Source organism: Sturnus vulgaris, chromosome 11 (assembly GCF_052056855.1).
Source record: "Sturnus vulgaris isolate bStuVul1 chromosome 11, bStuVul1.hap1, whole genome shotgun sequence".
In the NCBI taxonomy this organism is placed as follows: domain Eukaryota; kingdom Metazoa; phylum Chordata; class Aves; order Passeriformes; family Sturnidae; genus Sturnus; species Sturnus vulgaris.
In genome coordinates, this window is record NC_142253.1 from 20,543,198 (window position 1) to 20,561,319 (window position 18,122).

At 44.1% G+C, this 18,122-nt stretch overlaps 1 protein-coding gene across 1 annotated transcript; it reads right to left on the reverse strand.

The window, feature by feature from the left end:
• Nucleotides 1–874: 874 nt before the first annotated feature.
• ACAD9 (acyl-CoA dehydrogenase family member 9) lies at nucleotides 875–16,344 on the reverse strand. The gene is made up of 18 exons (XM_014893372.2): nucleotides 16,185–16,344; nucleotides 14,542–14,635; nucleotides 13,120–13,221; nucleotides 12,840–12,946; nucleotides 11,998–12,098; nucleotides 11,234–11,312; nucleotides 10,204–10,378; nucleotides 9,530–9,603; nucleotides 8,261–8,336; nucleotides 7,504–7,574; nucleotides 7,054–7,173; nucleotides 5,885–6,013; nucleotides 5,064–5,143; nucleotides 4,417–4,543; nucleotides 3,634–3,711; nucleotides 3,013–3,141; nucleotides 1,598–1,670; nucleotides 875–1,157 (listed from the first exon to the last, which is right to left on the reverse strand). The coding sequence occupies exons 1-18, from the start codon at nucleotides 16,314–16,316 to the stop codon at nucleotides 1,057–1,059; spliced, it is 1,848 nt and encodes a 615-aa protein (XP_014748858.1). The 5' UTR covers nucleotides 16,317–16,344; the 3' UTR covers nucleotides 875–1,056.
• Nucleotides 16,345–18,122: the final 1,778 nt, after the last annotated feature.

Consider the following 18,122-nt stretch of genomic DNA (forward strand, 5'->3'; position numbering starts at 1 on the left):
AGGATTTCTGACCTCCTCAGGCACTGTCAGCCACATCCCCCCATGCTGAGGAGTGAGTCATCTCTGGCTGGAGACAGGGGCAGGATTCCTGGCTGCAAGTTTGGCACCTTCGGGGGGCCATGGCTCACACAGCCCTTTTGTTTCATAGCAAAGGTGAAGCCTTTACCATTTGTTCTTCATGTGCAATTTAGGGGTCTGCTTTCTCCTGTGATTCTCAAAGGACACAGTCGGTTGATAAACAGGTGGACAAACCACCCTGCCTCTTAAATGCTTTGATTTGCCAAAGGAAACCTTGAGGAGCACACAGTGGGTCTGTGCTGCCTGACCAACCCAGAGGCCTTCCATGATGAAGCGATTGCCTCAGTGCACAAAGGAAGAGCTGCAGATGCCACCACTCTGGACTTCTGTAATGCCCTGGACACATCACGCCTGCCCAGCACCCTTGTCCCTCATTTGGAGAGCTATGGATCTGATGGAGGCACAGTGTGGAGAATGAGGAATTGGCTGGGTGGTCACCAGAGGGTTGTGGTCAATGGCTCAAGAGACCCCATGGACATCAGTGACCAGTGGTGTCCCTCAGGGTGACAGCAAAACCATCCCTGGACACTGGGAACTCAATATCCCGATGGTGCAGCTAGACAAGAGAGCTGGAGGTGCCTCTCAAACGGAACTGCTCTGATTCCCCAAGTCTTTCAGCACTTGCTCAGTGAATGAGCAGTTGACTGAAGTCAACTTCAAAGATACTGAGAAACCACACAGACCCTTCCCTGGGAAGAAACATCTCCCCATCCAAATGTCACCTGTCTTTATCCAGCTCTGAGGGGAACAGACATATATATATATATGTATATATATCTAATAAAGTAACTTCAGCTTTAAATAAAATCTCTTTATTTATCCTTTTCATATGAAGTTGTTGTTAGAAAGAAGCTTTATTTTATACAGTTGCATTTAGTAAAGACATTAAATAACAGATGTTTTTAAGGTGTCAAATACTGCAACTGCAGCGAATTCCTTCCTGATTTACATTCATCAGCACCTGCTGCCAGGGAGGGATCAGAAGGTCCTGTCCAAGGGGTGGGAGCAGATATATGCCCTCTTCTCCAGGATCTGCTTTGCAGCCTTTTTAATGGAATCATCCAGGTTTTCATCGGCATCTATAGAGAAACAGAGAAAAGTCAACTAAGGTACCATGAAGAGCTGTTATAATTTCTTTTAAAAAGCATTTTTGAATACAAATGCAAGTGAGTGCCAGGAAGAAACAGAACATTCTCTTCTGAAAAACACTGATTATTACAGACTGAGTTCCAGAGAGCCAATGCCCAACTTGTCAGTACCTCCCAGAGTCCAAATCCCTAATTTCTATCATTTACTTGTCAGGAGTATTCGCTACTGATAGATTTTATATTCTCAAAAAAGAACCCTGGCAGTTTGCTTGAGCTATGAAGTGAAGAGACTTTTCAACAGGTTGCAGCTCTGCTCCTTGTTTGAATTAAAAGTAGAGCAAAACTCTTCTGTTGGTCACATCAAACCCACCTTCTTTTGATCACAGTCTGTGAAAGACAGAAGAGTGTAAAAATTATTTTACAGTACTTACATTTTTCTAATTGAGCCATGGCGTAATTATTCTTGAAATAGGCTTCTGTGCAGAAGATATTTGTAAGAAGCACCTGGAAAAGGAGTAAAACTGAGTTTAAAAATGGTGAATGAATTTCAAAAACAAAACCATGTAGTAAAAATACAGTAACTTAAACTCCTCCAAGGCCTTTGATAATGGAGCCCTGCACATGCAGTGCAGCCTCAGGTGTCTCTTTGAGCCCAGAGCTGCAAAGGGTCAGTCAGGGTTGGGATGAGCCTTCACCCCAAAGTGGCTCCAAGACTGATTGGGAATCAATCCAGAAGAGGGCTCACACACAGAGCAAAGTCTCAAGGCCAAAGCCAAACCTTCATCAGGTTGGATTTGTTTTAACACTGAATTGTGGAAAGTTTGCTCATCATGTACCGTCACTGTTACCATGAAACTTTACATGAACTACTAAATAACCACTGTCCTGTCCTGAACTGTACTGCCCAAACACTGCTGTGATTATGTGTTATTATTAATGTTTCTTATGGAAAGAGCTTAGGAAGAACTGCATGGTGTTAACAGATTTGAGAGAACATGAGAGTTGTGATGAGGTTCTAAATGCCTCTGTATATGTCAAAGGAATATTTTATTCATGTTTGTTGGAACCCAGAAGCCTGGGAGTTTTGACTTTTCTGTACTTTCTGCCACTGACCCCCTGGAGAACACTGGTTTTAACGTGAGGCCTTGGAGAAGGCTTCCAAATTTAAGTGATAGAGTCATGGTTGTGTAGTTGGAATAGAACTGTGATTGCACATGGTGAAGGGTTTTGAATTTGAAGGTTTTAAAATATAGTAAAATAGGTATGGGACAAGATGGAGGATTTTTGGTTGCTGTCTCTTTCTGTCTTCTTCCTTCTTCTTCATGCTTTCAGGCAGTACTTTCTGGTTGAACAGTTAGTGCTGCACTGCAGGTCATAGGATTTTGGTTATTGGGTCAAAAGTATAAATAATATAGGTGTTAATTCTCTATTGGACTGTTTAGCTTTAAAAGACCTTGTAACTAGCTAGATTCACCTCCATTTTGCTGGCTTTTAGCTGGTAGCTAAAAAGCGTTGCAAAACTCTCCGTACTTTAGGTAAGATTTAATAAACAACTAAGTCCAAACATGAGAAATCTGCCTCCCTCGTGTTTTTAATCCTGACTCGGAGTAAAGACAAAAGAAAATGAAGACAACCCACTAATTAAGTGGTGCAGTTAACCCATTTACAATGTTGAGATTGTGCAGCTCAACAGGCAGAGCCCCTGAGAGGCTCCTGCACACACTAGAAGGTTCAGCTACGTTTTGCTGCACTTTTATGGGAGAGTTTGTATTTCCTCACAAATGCAGCTTGCCTGCTCCCAGGAACAGCGCCTAAACGGGAATGGCTGCTGCTGAAGGACACTCACCTCGTGGTCGTGGTTCCTGAGCCCAATGCTGATGGAGCGGCTCGCCCTGGAGATGGCTGCAGTCATTGCATACAAATTAATCACCACATCTGCCACTCTCTTCAGCACCAGCTGCTCCTCCACTATTGTCTGAGACAGAAAAAATCATTATCAGCTTGTGGTAAGTCAGTTTAAAACTTTAACCAAATATCAGCATGCATACTTCGTGTTTAGGTCCAGCTTTATTTCGCATAAAAAAGTTCTAGCCTAGGTCAGAAATTATCATAGCTACTTTTGGGTTAGCTAAGCTGCACCTTTAAACAATCTGCTTGTAAAACTGTAATACTGCTGTGTGCCTTAAACCTGAATTGCTGAATGCCTGCAGCAGCAGGAATTGTACTTATACAAGGAGAAGAAAACAACCAATTCACTGAGGCTGCTGGTGCTTTGGTTTTGGTTTAAAAAATGTCCCTTGTCCATTACACTGAGTACAGAATGTCAGTGTGTCTTCTCACACCCAGTGAGAAGGTGTCCTGTGAAGGAAGTGCTGGGTCCTGCCAGACTCAGTCCCCTGCAGGTTCCAGTGGGGGGCCGAGGATAAACTGTTCAGTAACAAAGACAACAGACAAAATAAACATTTACCTTGCCAAACCTACTTAGCAGGCCCCTGACTGTAGTTCCAAAATAATAAACGTTTTCTTCAAGTTTCTTGGCACTCTCCTATAAAACAAGACAGAAAATACAACAATTTGTGTAGTTTTATAACAGAAGAAGCAGCACCTTCCCCCCCCTTTAACCCCCTCTTTTTTAACATTTACCCACTTTGCTGCTGAAAGCCAGACAAACACTACTCTTTCTCTCAAACATGTATTAAATTGTCTAGAGTTTACTCTTGGTAACTTTCAGTATAGGCTTATGCTGACAAAAGTACCTAAGAGAACATCCCATGAAAAATATACCTTATCTTTTTGCCATTAACAGAACATTCATTTTTGATGTTAAAACCTTTTCCTTTTGATGATAAAAACCTTTTCCTAAGTGATTAAGCAAGTATATGTATGTGTAATTCAAAGAAATTCTTATCTGAAACTCTTACAATTGAACAGGAAGAAGTGTTTCTTTTAACTGACCTTACAACAAAAGGCAACTGTTACAGACACTTCAATATGGTCTCAATTTATTACAAATTACCCAAATGGATCTAAACCTGTATTTGGTACAAACACAGGCTTAGAGCAGCCTTCATCCTCCCTTGATACCTGGACAATAACTGTAACTTCTTATCCTGAAATGCTGCCAACATCTGCTTACACTGGGAAATCTCACAGTTCCTAAGCACGTTATTTTGGTTTGTAAAAACAGGAGATCAAATTGTGGCAAGAAGCAAAGGGAACAAACCTGAGAGTTCAGCAGTAAGTGCCTTACCTGGAGGCTGGGATGCACCACTCCACGGTCACCCACGAGCCCCAGATCCACCTTCCTGCCCAGGGTGTCCTGTAACCTGGTCAGGAACTCCCCCAGGGCAACTCCCATGTTTCCTTTCTTGATTGCTCTGAAATGTTGGGGAGAGAACGGCTGCTAAGGAAATTCCAGGAGGTTCAGACATAACTAGCTGGAATTCCAAATATTTTCGAAAAATGCCTGCAGTTTTTCCATGAATTACCAAGTCTTGATCTTGATTTTACTGTGAAGTCTGGAGAACAACTGTGGAGCCTTAAGAGTCATCAGCTGCTCCCCAAGACACCCACAAGGAATTCCAGAGACCAGTACTCAATATGCACAATGCAGCTGTTGTGCCAATACAGCTTCATTCAGACACAAAATATTCATTAGTGGTCTTGAAAGAAATAATTACAGCTTGTATAAAAGTCTAAGATAAAATGAATTAAATTCTAGAACTCCTAAATCTACGAACCATCTCATTAAAAAGACAAGAGCCCCTGTAACACTGAACTTTTACAGGCAATAAATCGAAAATACTGCAGGCTCCCCCTACTGTTCTTCTCTTATCTATAAAGTTAACAGATTCTGTTTAGTTCATTAAAAACTATTAACAATAAATAAGAACATACTTAATTTTGTCAGTTAAGATCTTCCCTGCATGCTGCATCCCTGTCAGTGCAATGTACATTCTCAGGATTTCATTGGTTCCCTGGAATAAAACAGAAGAGAAAGTCAGACAGGTGGGTAACTTAGAATATTGAGTGTTTTCCAAGCAGGTCTGTTGTGCCGCTGTGCCCTTCCCGTTGTTTCAGCATCACATAATGACTCTCCCCACCCATAAACTGCTGCCTTTTGCTTTATCTCAGTTTTAATTCTGATTTCATGGGGCATTGCAGAAGTCGAGCCTCTCATTATTAAACACACAAATGAATCCCAATGAAAAAGAAACCAGACTAAATGCATCTTGAGTGAAAAAAGTTCCAGTGAAGTAACATTCAAATAGTTGTAGAACTCAAAATGAGCTGAGTTAAAATCAAGTCTGGCAGTGACTCTGATGTGGATATGATGGGCCACTGACAATCCAGCTTGGAAAGAGAACAAGCTTCAGAACCAACCTTTCTTTTAATATAAATGCCCATCAATAAGTGAATTAAACTTGTAACTTGATCTTTTATGAGTTTCCCTACTTCACTGGTGTGAGAAGCACACAAGAGGAAAGGTTACTGCTGTAACTCACACTGTGGTCAGTCTATAAAAGCCTTCATAAATTATTTTATTATAGGGAACTACTATTGATATTGCAAGAAAACAAGGTTAGTCCTGCAGTTTTACTCTCTTACAGGTTTTGCAGCTGAAGGAACTCCTGGTCAATCAAACCTTCAGGTTTCTGCTCACCTTTATAGAATGTGTGAACTGCAGCTTGCAGTAACAGCAGGATCCTGGTACTTGCCTCAAAGATGAGCAGGATCCTGGTGTCCCTGAGGTAGCGCTCATAGGGATAATCCTTCATGTAGCCAAGGCCTCCAAGGATCTGCAGAGCCTCACTCACACACGCCCAGGCACCTTCAGAGCTGAACACCTTCCATGGAACACAGGGTTTAACCACCAGTGAACAGGTAATAAATCAGCAATAAACACAGGATGCCTTGCACTGGGGTTGTATCTACAGGACACTGCTGCAGTATTTTCTGTGTGTTACACCAATCCTGTTAACTCGCCTGAACAGTGTCCCTGTGGCTCAGGGGGGTTTGCCAAATTCAAACAGTGCCCTTGCAATGACAACGCACTCTCCAAAAGGGCATATTCCAGGGAAAGGAGCAGCCCCACACGGGCAGAGCAGCTGTGGCTGCTTGGCTGGAGCACAGAGCAGGAGCTTTCTGCAGTGACCACACCGGGAGGGACACCTGTAGCCGTGGAAAGGGGTTTTAACCCTTTAAGTGCGGTGGAAATAAGATGCACAGCTACACGGTCATCTTTCATGACAGAAGAAAGAGACAAGTTTATTCAGAAACACACTTGGTTTTATAGCATGACTCGCAATTCCAAGAGTAGAGAAAAGGTGATTGGTTCAGAGAGAAGACACCCCATTCCCAGGGGCTGGTCATACACCACAGCAGATGTTCTATCTTGTTATGAATTCCTTTTTATTTTGACCAAATTATCACCCTGGGCGAAATTCTCCCTAGCCTTGAGCTGGGCCAGCTTATCGGCTGGGAACAGAGCTGAAAAGCTCCAGCCTGGAATATTACTCAGGCTGTAATTTTCTTACTTTCTCAATATGTGTCCCACAGACACCCTGGCAGCCACAGCCTAGATATTCCACAGGGTGTGTTCTGCCACTAGTTCCCTGGGAAAGCTGGCACAGCAGCAGCTTGGCCAGGCTGGCAGCTGGACTGGAAATGAGTATCCCTGTGCTCATGTGAGGCATCCTCACACCAGACCTCAGCTCAAGAGGGCTGTCATATTCCAAACCTGTTTCCTGCAGGTGTTATTTCATGCAAGTCTGAGCTTGTGGCATACAGAAAGCACAGTATCTCTAATTTCACCTGTCTAAATGCAACCCCTGAGCTTTCAGCCTTCTGCAGACTGGACACAGAGCCCTTCCCCAGCACTGCTTACCTTGACCATGGCAGCCTCCACAGAGCAGTCAGGGAGGCCTGGCCTGTCCATCATCCCTGCAGTCAGGTAAGCCATGCTCTCCATCACGTAGGCTTTCACAGCCATCAAACAAAACTTCTCCTGCCAGACAGCAACGTGAGGAATCATACAGAAATTCAGATGCAAAAGTCCACAGTCAACCCTTAAACTTAAAAAACCTACAGTTTTTAGACTTTTAACATCATCAAATTCATCAATCAATAAAAAGTACCACTTCAAAACAACAATGAATAAAAATTACTTTTATACATATATCACTCTGGATATTTAAAAGATCAGTTTACAGAAGTCAGCACCAGCTTCACACAAATTTCTAGCAAATCCTTTAAAGCAGAACAGCCAAAATACCTCCAATGCAACCTATGTCCTGGCACTTAGCACAGAGATTTTAGGTGTTTAATTTTTTGTTACCTGAATTAATCCAAACTGGCTGAGGTTCTTATTGAATTGTTTCCTCGTACAAGCATACTCTGATGTCATTTCTTTAAAGAAAGAAAAACAAATCCATCTTAGAAGGGCTGTGACACACCAAAACCATTCCTGCTGCTGGTGTCTTTCCCTGGATGGTGACACTCCAGTCTATGCCCAGGAACCCCCTGGCTGCTCCAGAAGCAGCACTTTGTGAAAATCACCCTCACACTGATGGTGTTGATCAAGATCAAGTATCAAAGGCTTTTGAACCAGAGGTGTGAACTTGTACTCTTAGATAAGTAATCGGTTTTGGTGATAATTGATTAGAGAGACTTCTGCTACTGTTTTGGCTAATCACTGGCAGAAATCAGTTTTATTCCTAATTACTGTGTGTAGCTTTAAGCCAGTTATTCAGCTGGGAGGTTCTAGGGGAGATTACACTTTCTAAAAGCAATAGTACAGAGGCTTTTTTCTTGGGAGGAAATTTTACTTCAGGGAAGTCCAACAGAGGCCATAACCTCCCACTCTGAACCTACACTGTATGAAAGGAAAAAAAATCTTTACTTCAAAACCTCTGCAAACAGGCTTTTAATAACTATTTTCAAAACCATATTTCAGTGTTTCATATTTAAAGCTGTCAAAGCATGTTATGACAAGATCAAGACTCCTGTTCCCACTCTGAATGTCCTGCATTACTTGCCTCAGGCAGAGCAGTTCCTGCTGGAACCCAGGGGCCCAGAGCACCCAGTTCACTCACCTATCAACTTTTTAATCATTCCAGCAGATGCACTGCCCATGCTAAATCTTCCACTGTTGAGGATATTCATGGCAACCTGTGAAGAAACAGATGGGGGTTAGGCCACGATGGTCACTGCTTCCTGCTTCAGTATTCCCTGGATTTCACTCCTCACTGGGACACACTCCCAGTTCTAGGAAGTGCCCTCACATCAGCAGCCACCACAGCTCTCAATGCTTCAAAACTGGGCCTTTCCTGCCACCTATTACATCCAATTTTATATCTGAAGTAGATCATCCAGTGACTTGGAAATAATCTTTATTCTAATTACATGAAGGTAAAATGTAGATTAAAATGTATTTATCTGGAGTTGGTAAAACAACATTTCAGCTAGAGAGCACTGCTCCAGTTTATCAGATGAAGAATAAAATGAAAATATTTCTCCCTGCAGCTGCCCTCTGATGGCTGCTCTCTGCCTCAGATTCCTTTCAGCAACACAACTCAGAAGGGAACAAGAATGGAGGTGTAGAAATGAAATACAGACCAACAATGTACAAAAATAGATTTTGGAGTCTGGTGTTGTTTCTCAACATGGGTGACTCAGGTCAAAGCCTATTAGGAAAGAAGTCACTGTCTTACATTTTAACTTGTCAGGAAGACACCATAAAAATGTTCTTTTAGTCTCTACTACATTAAGGAAAATTATTTAATTTAGCATTTAGGCCTGGACTTGCCTGCTACAGCAGGACTAAGAAATGGAGAAGGATTAAGAGCAGTTTTGCAATTCCCAGGACACACTTTCAGAGAAAGGTTACATAGCAAGGCCACCTGTGGTATCTTTCCTCGGGTCCTGCCAGCATTTCCTTGTGCAACAATCCAGCCCTGGGCAAGCCAGCCCAGCCTGACAGCCAGGGCACCTTGGATCTGGGTTTGCCCCCAGCATTCCCTGTGACACTCATTCCTCTGTCTCCCTTTCCACATTCTGCTGGAGGAACCAGCAGAGGACATATTCCCCATTCAGGTGAGAAGGGCAGCTGAAGTCATTCCCTTTTCTGAGGGGACACCACGACAAACAACCAAGAGTCCAACAAAACGAGGAGAAACACACAGAAATCTGAGGTGATGGCACACTGTGCACTGGCCAGTGACATCAATTTACAGACCAGTCTGTGCTCCTGTACCCTGCAGCGTGGCACTGCTCACCCCATGCATGAGGAAACTTCAGTACAGGAGGAAAACAGTCTCCCTCAGGCTTTTAAAAATCACTAGTAGTTATTCTCCACTGCCTACCTTAAATCCCCCTCCAACTTCTCCAATTACATTCTCTATAGGCACTTTGGTGTTTTCAAAATGTACTTCACAGGCTGAAACACAGAATTAACATTTGATCAAACAGGACACAGAAATACTTAAAAGACATTCAAGAACTTAAGTCACTATTTGTAGTAAGAAATGAAGTCTTCCTAATGCATTGTTTTTTCGGACAGAATTATGCATGCTTTGCCAAAGAAGTGAGAATTTGGGAAAAGGCTGTAGTTGACATCAATTACTGATGTAAAATATTAAAAATGTTATGAATGTACACTGTGTAAACAGAGAACTACAGCTTTGTCTTTATTTTTAGTTCTGAGCAACTGACTGAACAGTCACCAAGATGAAAAAAGCTGCAATCATTAAAAAGCTTAGAAGAGCTCATGAAAGTGGACTTCTAGATTAAACCTACTGGTCACTGAATCTCCTGAGCCATTTCTTTCACTGCACAGTGAATGAACTCCACAAAATGGATTTTTTATTTCAGACCTGGTATCAGAAAGGACTCCTAGGAAAAGCCAGCTAAAGAAACATGAAACTTATACTGTAACATGGAATAGGTATTAATTTGCCTCTGGATTCAGATGATCTAACCAAAACAAAACATTAAACTATTAAAACAATCTCTGCTAACAATTTTAGGTGAGTCTTACTGTTGGAGCCCCGAATGCCCAATTTATCCTCAGGCTTCCCGTGGGTGACACCCCCAAAGTCCCGCTCCACGATGAAAGCAGTGATTTTATCCTTCACCTGCCCGTCCTTATCCACAACCTCTGTCCTGGCAAACACTGTGAAAATACTTGCCAGGCCACCATTGGAGATCCAGACCTGTTTTGAGAGAGGGAAGATGGGTCAGAAATGTAACTGTGCTGATTTTGTGAGCATAGTCTGTGGGGTTTTGTAAAAGGCTGGGCAAAGAAGAGTCCTGAAAAATTGCTGCTCCTTCCCTTCAATTCTAATGAGTGTCTGCTCCCAGTGTGAGCACTTCTGAGGAGAGCTGACCACATGTAGGAAATTTAGAGCAACTTTAAAGCCAGAATGTAGTATCAATATGCATTAAATTAAAACCCACAGTGCATTTCCACAAAAGCTGGTACATCCTGCTGCTGATGGCACATGACAGACACAGGCAAAGCAGACTGGACAAACCCAGTGCCCAAAAATTTACTCTGATGAGAAATTCTCTGATAAGCCTCTCCCCAAGGGTGGGTCTCGTCACACCACAAATGGATGAAGTCTGCAATGCATCCAATACTGCTGAATCCAGGACATCTCTAATTTCTTAAAGACTGGCTTCTAATTAAATACCAAGTTTTCTTTAAAAATCTAGCCTGAAGAATGAAGAGATGTCAAAATACAGGTTTAGGTTTCATTTTACCTAAGCTATCATGGAGGGGGCTGATTTACCAACTAACCAACCCTCCTTGAAGCCGAACACACAAGTGTGTGATTGAGAAGGAACCTGGGATGGTTTTCTATTTTTCTTACCAGGAGTTTAATGCAGTAATTACTTAACAATGATTTTCTATTCTCTTTGTGCCTAAACAAACAAGGGCTATCTTTTTGACATGGTTGTTCTCCTCTAGGTTGGAAACCTCCCAGTTCCAGACTGATGCAAAAGACACGGACACTTCTTACACTTGTAACAAAACCCTTTCCTGTTCCCAGTCTGTAGGTGGGTACCTTGGAGCCATTTAACAGGAAGTGTTTCCCATCTTCACTCAGGGTTGCTCTTGTCTGGATGGATGCAGCATCACTCCCACTAGAAATCAAACAAGTTATTAATGTTTAAAGAAATAAACATGCTTTAAAAAACCAAAACTGCATATTCTCCCTCTTCCTATCCTTTAAAAATGAGGGGTTCTTAAATAGCAGCGTATCAATTTTAGCATTTAACTAACAAGGAAGCTCACAAGAACTAGATTAAAAGTTACCTGAGGGGACATTTCTGCTCATTATCATGTTCTCAGGGTTCTCACCTGACCAGAATGTGCAGAATGCCACAAAAGTAACTTTTTGGAGCTACACTTTGAGCTATGTGAACACACAATGAGCCTGTCACTTAAGTAACACCCAAAATTCTTCCTTTTAGTTTTGGTGGCTCCTTCAATACAGGCTTCTATATTTTGACTAAGAACTGAAAGCATCCTAGGACAGTCACAGCACATTATTTCTGACGTAGCACAAAGCATCCTTTCAATTCATGGAAGAAATTAAGTAAATGAATTCCTGGGATGGGAACAACCTGAGTCAAGGTTTTCATGGACACTGCCAAAAGCAGCACGCTGGGGAAAGAGTAATTACACAGTATGGAGTGTTCCTTTAAAAACTAAAAATAAAACAGATTTATATTCTGAAGCCACAGGCCCCAGATAATGAAGATTTCAGCTATTAAGCAATGCAGATAAAGCAGTAAGGCCCACTAGGAGCTGTGGGGGCAGCAGCACCTGCCAGGCTCGGTGAGGCAGAAGGCAGCAATGTGCTCCCCCGAGGCCAGGCGGGGCAGGTACTTGGCCTTCTGCTCCTCAGTGCCAGCAATGAGGATCCCCTGCAGAAACAAGCACAGAAAGCTTTGCAGCATCACCCTGTGGGAAAAGAGAGGGAGCTGACAAGCCTCAGCATGTTCAGAAAGCTTCATTTGCAAGTTTTGTGGCATAGCAAGAGACAGTTTAATAAACAATAGACTGTATTATTTGTCAGACATTAAAATACTTTTTCATCAGCATTGTCTGCTCAATTTCACGAGGACTTTTCTCTTGCTATAGCAAACTTAGTGTGCTTTCAAGCTTCTTCCCGCCATCCATCCACCACTAAAAGGTAAATACTGATGGTTGTAATAAAGTTCAAAATTGACATACTTGCTCTCAGATGAGTTTTCTCCCTTAAGCTCCCTAACACGCAACCCCAGCCAGCCAGCCAAAGTCATTCTCTTCTGAATTGTTTCCTTCCTCATCACCTGAGCCCCCCTGATAGTCTGTTTATTCCAATTCTATTTATTCCAGCTACTTTAAACAAGTTTGGACAATTAAAAAAAAAAACAAAACAAACAACTTGGGATAATTTGAAGTAGTTTTCCTAAGAACAATTATTCGAATAGAAACTTTCTTCTGTACTCCCTATGCAGCCTTTCTGTCTTACACTGAACCAGTGGCAGAGGCTGCTGGGGACACCAACAATCTGATTTATACTTCCCTAGTAGTTCTGATTTACTGCCCCCAAGCCCCACATTTTTCATTTCACCTTTGCCATGCAATCTGCAGAAGCACTGGCCCTAAAGCAGCAGCATTACCTTCAGCCCAATGGCCTGATGAGCTGCCAGGGTCACTGCAATGGAGCCATCCAGGGATGTGATTTCTCCCAGACGTGCATACATGGTGTTTGACAGGCCCAGCCCACCTGCAACAGGCACCAGGTTGGATTTTAGTACATTTCACGTGCCCCTTTCCCCCCAGACAAATCTAGTTCAAGTACAGAACTACAAGAGGGTAGCAGTTTAATTGGAGAGCTACAAAAGCAAACAAAATGCACTCCTGAATGTACTGAGCTGTTCTTCTGTGACATTTACTCACCATATTCCTCTGGAATCTGCATCCCAAAGAGACCGAGGTCCTTCAGTCCTTGTAAGGTTTCAGGTGGGATTTTTGCATCTTGATCAATTTTCTTCGAGTCCACTACAAATACAGAAGTTTTTCTCATTTTACACTGTGTTTCTTAGTACCCATAGCAGCTGTGAGACTGCAGAATTCCTTCAGCAGGGCCAAGGTCACTGATGAGACTTCTCATCCCCAGCTTCACAAGATTTTCTCCTTTCTAGCTTCAGCCTGACTCTCCTGTTTGTCCTCATGACATATTCAGGAAAATGACTTGGAAGTGGGAAAAATCCAGCATTTATTTTATTTTCTCAAACATTTCTACTGGTTCTGCATGTCAGCAGATTCCAAGACTGGAATAAGCAAAGTATTTCCAGGATTTTCTACCTGAACCAAGTCTAGGTTGTGAATACAATATAAAAAAAGTACATAAATGAGGTAATTAGAAAAACTTGTTCTTAAGACTCTTAGATTCTTGGGGGATTAAGAGAGCTGTTCTGTACCATGGCAGTGAAAACAAACAGGAATCATACTCTCTCCAGACTCCATAATTTGACCCTTTTATTCCTCCCCTAAACATCAGGTTGTTTACTCCATAAATTATGTTTCCCCACAGAGCAAAGAACTAAAAAATGTAATTTGAATTATTTACTGTCAGTGAGCAACACTACAATTTTTCAGTTAAAATCACCTGGATCTCACAAATTGTGATGTGTGACATTCAGTGGCTCCTCCAAACTCCTCCAGTGTTTGGGAAACCAGGGCTGGCATCTGTGTCACTGGGAAGTCTGAGACAATGCTGTCTACCTGCCTCAGAAATGGCTGCCTGTGCAAACCAGTATTCTGCAAGTGTTTTGGAACTGGCTTATCCACGGCAGCACTAATGGAATGCTCTGCAATGCTCTCTGGAATGCAGATGGGTAATAAGGCCTTTCCCAAACAAAATTATTACTCTAAGGCTGAAAAAACAAAAATGCTTTTGATTTTTCATAAGTCCTCAATGAGCCATCATTTCTGAGTATCTCTGCTGCATTTTGCTGCAGTCAGTTTTAGCAGAGTAGGACAGTCAGAAAGTTCTAGGAAAAAAAAACCCACATTATATGAAGTGGTAAAAAGCACAGTTCAGCTGAGCTAAAATCAATTTCAAATCCTATCTTTATCCCGGAATGCTTTTACATAATTGTTTTTTCCCTGTTTTGGAGATTCAATTCTTCTGATCAGCAACCAAATACTCTCCCAAAAAAGCCATAAATGGACATGCTACAGAATCAGCATCACTTTGACCAGCAGTAAATGCATAAAATAAATTAAATGTTTTAAGTATAATAATTTTATTCAATTGCTACAGCTAAATAATTTTGTAATCATTGAATCACTTGCATGGAGAAAAACATAATATACCTTCTTCATTGAAGAACTTTTCGACAGGTCCCACAAACTGGTTGATCTCTGCCAGTTCTTCATTGCTAATTTCTGGGTAAGGAAAAACTTCTTCCTAAAATAGGAGAATTATTTGATACTTTTTAATACACGAATCGTGCAGTTGAAATAAAAATTATGGGAGATATGCCTTGCAAAGACTCTAAAAACCCGTGCAAATTAAGAATTTGGAAAATATTCCAAAACAGAAACAGAGCTCCACAGGACCCAACTTTATTAAACACCAAAATCAGACCACAGAGTGTTACCTGAACAACAGAAACATTAGGAAGAAATCAAGGGATTTTTGAAGAACAATGAGATTGCAAAAATCATTCATCACCCATGAGGTTTGTCAGTGTAACCCTATTAAGGGATTGATAAAAAATTAGTTTAATTTGTGTCAAAATCAATGAACTGCTCTAAGGTTTCCAAAGCTCAGCCCATGAACACTGTCCCTTGCAAACAGCCAGCACATTTCACCTGTCAATGGTGAATTCCACCTCGAGGACAAAGGTGAGTCTCACCACTCCTTATCATCACCAGGCGTTCTGGCCATAAACTGGGAGCAGCACAGCCTGACAGATATGAATTGATAAAAAAATCCAAGCAAGGAACACAAGAAACGGGAGGCTATGTGAGAAGCACACTTCTAATTTTTATTGCCTTTCCCCTTTTCAACAGAAGAATTTATCTCTGTCCACACAAATGTGTTCATGATACTCCGAGCAATATTATCAGCGTCAAAAATTCAGGACCTGGGAAATGCCAGAGGTTTTCAGAAAGCTTTTGTATTGAAATTTGAGAAAAAAAAACCTATACATATCTGAAGAAGGGTTCAACACAGTGGAGCCTGAGTGCTGCCTTTACCTGACAAGCTGATCCAGGAGACTTTATTACTCAACTCATTTCAGTGTATATGAGTTATTTCTTCTCTGAGTCTACCTCACTGCAATCTCTGATAAATGCACACTCTAAGCCTTGCACTAGCAAACTCTGGTTACTACAGCGTTCTGTCTCAGACTTTAGTTTCTTTGTCCGGTGGCATCTCAAGGCACAAGAATTTCAATCTTTCCCATCAAACCTGTGGGCAGAAATTTACACAAAGTCTCGATCCTTGAAGTAAAAGCAGGGAATAAAGCGGTACAAGTTTGGTGGGCTGCCCAGAGCGTGGTGTACAGCGCCACAGGTGTTTGTCTCCAGGGGGAATCTGCAGGGCACAGGGGGCTGTGGCTTTTTCGCTGTAGGTTTTTTGGGTACTCTCAGCTACGTGGCGAGTTTTGTGTGCCAAGGGGTCACTTCAGTGAAGCCGGCTTCAGCTGAGGGCCCCTGGGCACCCAGAGCCGCCTCCTGCCCGCTCCGTGCGAGGGCGGGGAGCTCTGAGGGGCCCGGGACAGGCCGGAGCCAGAGGCTGCGGGACAGCCAGGCCAGGGCCGCGTCCTCCCCTGGGCTCACACCAACCCCGCAGCCCCGGGCTGGGAATCAGCAGCTGAAAAGGCCCTGGGGGTGCTGGTGACGAGCCCAGGCGGGCGATGCCCCCGGTCTGTGCCGTGCCCTCCCCGCTGTCCGAGGCTGAAAGGGCAGCACGGCCGCCCCCACGGCCGCCCCCACCGCCGCGGACCCACCTTGCGCAGGGTGCCGAGGAACAGCTCCTTGGCGAAGGCGCGGCGGGGCGCGGCCGTGCGCAGGCCGCGGGCTGAGGGGGCGCGGGGCCGGGCGGCGCGCAGGGCCCGCAGCAGCAGCAGCACCGCGCTCATGGCCACGCTCGGCGCTCCGCTGACGGCACCGCCGAGCGCCCGGCCCGGCCCCGGGGCGGGGCACAGCCCCGCAGCCCCGCAGCCCCGCCGGGCGGCGCTTCAGCCACAGGAACCGTCGCGAACGGCACCGAGCTGGTCGCGACTTTTCCCGTCCGGCCACGGGGCGGATTCGGGGCTCGGCGCAGGCACAGTGCCCTCCCCGGGCCGGCAGCTCCTGCATGAGCCGCACGGTCACGCCGAGAAACTGCTCTTAGTGCGTGCAGGGTGCCTTTGAATCGCCTTCCTGGATCGGAGGCAGCGGTGCAGGCCAGCCGGGGAATAGCACCACAGGCAGCGATCGCTGCATCCCCGCATGCACCTGGGGCACACGCTGAGCGACAAACCGAGTGCATGGAAATCGTCCCAACATCTCCATCCAAGCCTAACTCCCCCTGCTCCATGTGTCAAGAGCCGGAGCAGGATGGTGTCCAGCCCTCCCCCGAGCAGCCCCACGCTCCCTTCCACTCATAAATAAGTGGCAAAGACAAAGCACTGTGCCCTGCACCGAGCATTCCCCTTCCTCGCCATCCCTCTGGCAGCAGGTTTGGCTTTTTTTAAAAACCGAGTGCCAAAGCCGTGTGAAATTACTGAGCCGAGTACCCGACACTGAAATCTGGTTGAGAAGCACTCACTGCTCCCCCTTCTGTACTGGAGGTTTGTGGCATCATCACCCCACAGCTGCTGCCTCACCTGCAGGTGGCTGCGGCTGCTCACCGGCACAGAAGAGCTTTCTGCCTGCTAAACTTCATTTACTCAAGGGTAGAATTAATTTATTTGACCTACTTCTTTAAAATAAAATAATCCCTTTAAAGTCGGCTGCTACTCTCTCATTTTAGGCATCTCCATATCCACCTGCCCTCATTTTGCTTTGGTCTGTGTGGAACTGCAGAATGTGACAAAATGGCATTTACAAAAAGAACAAGTAAACACAGGCTTAATGAACTCACTTATTTTGCTACCTTTACTTATGGCTCGTAAAATGAAAATCCTTTAATTTTGTAATCCAAATAAATTGCCATGTTGATTGCCTCTCGACTGTACTGCACGAGGGAAGAAGAAGGGCTGAGAGTGAGGGGACAGGAAAAGGTAAGGATGTGCTCAGCTCTTGTTAAGTAACATTATTCTACTTTTCGTTTTGAAGAGTGGAAAAGCAAGAGGTAAAATCTAATCCTGCCAGGAAACAATGGGTGGGGAATGTTGAGCTGGGTGCAGCACTCTGCAATCTTTGGGATGCAGTGATGAGGTGTCAGTGCCTCTGTGGGGTATCCGCAGGTATGGTATGGTATGGCATGGCGTGGCGTGGCGTGGTATGGTATGGTATGGATAGAAGGGGAAAAGCCTCAGCCTCGTGACACGCGGGGTTAATGGGGCAGAGCCACACGATGTCACTCGGAGGGGACCTGGGTGGCACTGCCACACCAGTGCCACATCCCAGCTCTGGGCAGAATTCACCGTCCTGGGGGTCAGGGGAGGTGCAGGTCCCACAGCACCTCGCAGACTGAACATCAGGGATGAAAGGGCTGGACTGAGGCCACCCTCTCTTCAGACAAGTCAGGCAGGTTCCCGTGATCTAAGGGTGATGTGGCAGCTTGAAAGAAAGGAAAAACAGAGCATGGTAAAAACTGCTTGAACAAAATGATCCAAACAGTGAAAACAAGGCTGGGCAGCTGGGAAGCACAGGGAAAAGATGCCTCATCAGGAAGTTCAAAAGAACTGAAGCAGCAGCCAGCACACCCCACCCTGTGTGTTCATTCAGCAAGCATGAGG